The sequence below is a fragment of the Ursus maritimus genome, unplaced genomic scaffold (assembly GCF_017311325.1).
Source record: "Ursus maritimus isolate PB19 unplaced genomic scaffold, ASM1731132v1 scaffold_4, whole genome shotgun sequence".
In the NCBI taxonomy this organism is placed as follows: domain Eukaryota; kingdom Metazoa; phylum Chordata; class Mammalia; order Carnivora; family Ursidae; genus Ursus; species Ursus maritimus.
The window spans coordinates 78,194,493-78,196,594 of record NW_024426552.1 but is presented as its reverse complement, the minus strand read 5'-3'; the positions used below and the strand labels follow the sequence as shown (position 1 = coordinate 78,196,594).

General features: G+C 45.2%; 1 protein-coding gene across 1 annotated transcript in view; it reads right to left on the bottom strand.

Moving 5' to 3' along the window:
* Positions 1–280: 280 nt before the first annotated feature.
* The window catches only part of TMEM41A (transmembrane protein 41A), an 8,786-nt gene continuing 6,964 nt past the window's right edge, over positions 281–2,102 (bottom strand). Inside the window, exon 5 of the mRNA XM_008705226.2 lies at positions 281–2,097. Within this exon, the coding sequence (XP_008703448.1) occupies positions 1,877–2,097 (221 nt within the window). The 3' untranslated portion in view covers positions 281–1,876. The remainder of the gene's footprint in view (positions 2,098–2,102) is intronic.

Sequence of the window (2,102 nt, the reverse complement as noted above, 5' to 3'; positions counted from 1 at the left end):
TGTTTTGTCACAGCCTGGACAGGTGCCCTCCTGCCTTCCCACAGCTTTCCTGCTGCCCATCTTGTAGTTCCTCCTCTGTTATTAGTGACACCACTATAAAGTGAGTTTAGAGAAGAAAAAGGTGAAAACAAAAATTTGGCTTCCAAAGAATCACAGTGGTAAGAGGCCTCCTGAGAGTGGAAAGCTAAAACACCATTTTGGATCGTCTGCTTTTCAGCCAATCCCGATCCCACTGGCAAGGGGAATGGAAAGTTAGCAACAGGTCAACATACACCACACAGAACATTTATATCCATTTATTTGGGAAATTGCTTTACCTGTAAACTCACAACTGGTAAGGCACATTGTAGCAAAATCATGGGGGAAGAGGGAGAGAGACAAATACAAGGATCCTGTGAAGGGCAAAGGGCACATCCTTGCAACAGTGGAGAAAACGCTGGTTTTCCACTTCTCTTCTCCTCCTCCAGAACACAAAAAGCCAGATTTCACAGCCTTCTCCTCACCCCCACTTGTTACCAAGTTTCTTTTAAAGCAACACATCTTTAAAAATGAAGTCCTTGTTGTGTTTTTTGGATCATACCATGTCCCAAAAGCACTGCTTGGGAATTCAGGCTTCCTACAGAACAGGAGCATTCTGAGGAATGCAGGTAGAACAGTGACCCAAGTGAAAGGCTTGGCAAGACTCCTGTCCAAGCCAGATCAAAACCCAGCAGACGACACCCAAGGGCAACAGTTCCGGTAAGAAATGATGAGTTACTCCTGTAGGCCTGGGATCCCAGAGCTGGTCAGTTTAGATGCCAAGGTCCTTGTGTCCCTGGCAGCATTAATCCAGCTGCAACTGGGTTCAACACTGCAGCTACAAGAAGCAATGGCAGCTACAAATCATTAAAGTGTAACACAACGACATAAGCCAAAACCAAGGTTTCCTCTTTGGATTACAAGATAAAAGTATTTCTCAATTACTCTTGACAAATGACAACATGAAAAAAATACAGAGGGTACACTGGCTGATAGCTGAGTGTACCGAATCCATTCTCCTAGCAGGACGATGGAGAGAGGCCCCACACAGAAAGGACAGATCAGAAAATGTACTGATAGTCATTTGGTTCAAGTGAGTCAAGGACCCTGCCCCATCCAAACAGGTAAGAATTTCTCCAGAACATACCCATAACCTAGAGTTTGCTGCATTCATATTTAATAGTCTATCTGCAATCCGCTTAATTATCAGAACATGCAACTAAGAGATCTGACATGTAAGGTAATGTTGATGCATGTGGACACAGAGCATCACAGAGATCAATGTGCAGCTGAGCTGTACGTGCAAGTTCGGGGCAGTCAGCTTGTTTCCCTTGGTTTACGGACGAGGTAGGTCATCAGCAAAAAAGTAGTACAGGACACGCTTCCAGAGACTAACAAGATGAAGGGTAATGTCAGTGATGTGGGTTCACGTCACCATTTACACCAAGAACACCTACGAGGGACTTAACAGGAGAACACCTGTCACAACAGCCTCTACCACCTTGCAAGAGAGGCACTCCGGACGAGGACAGTCAGCATCTCCTAAGGCAGCTCAGGGCTTGGCAAGAGGCAAACACAACAGACCACCTTGAGTTCCCTGTTATTCAATAGACTATAAATAGGATTTTCTAGAAGGCCAACTGTCTCACAGACTGTCATGCTAAGCCAGGAATGGTTTGAGGGATTGATACAATTCCCCTCCCAGAGCACAGAATGTCCTTCATGAAAACACGCACACAATTAAGTGTGTCCAAATCACCTGCTGAGGGTAATTAAAAACAACAAGGGGCTGCAGAAGACCACACCATCACACAAATAAGCAACAGAGTCCAGGGACCAGGCAAACAAAAAACGCAGATCATGTGTCCTTTCTACTATTTAGATGATTAGCCTTGCTTATTTCATTCAAATGCGGGTCCTTCTGGCTAAATTTTTTAATGAGGGTTCCAGGAACTAAGGCCACCAGCGCAATGGCCAAAAGCTTGAAGACCGTTTCCCAGGAGAAGAGAGCATCCAGAGAGGTAAGAGTCGACAGGATAGAGCCTGTCTGCACACAGATAAAATTGTACGGCACCAAACCTGGA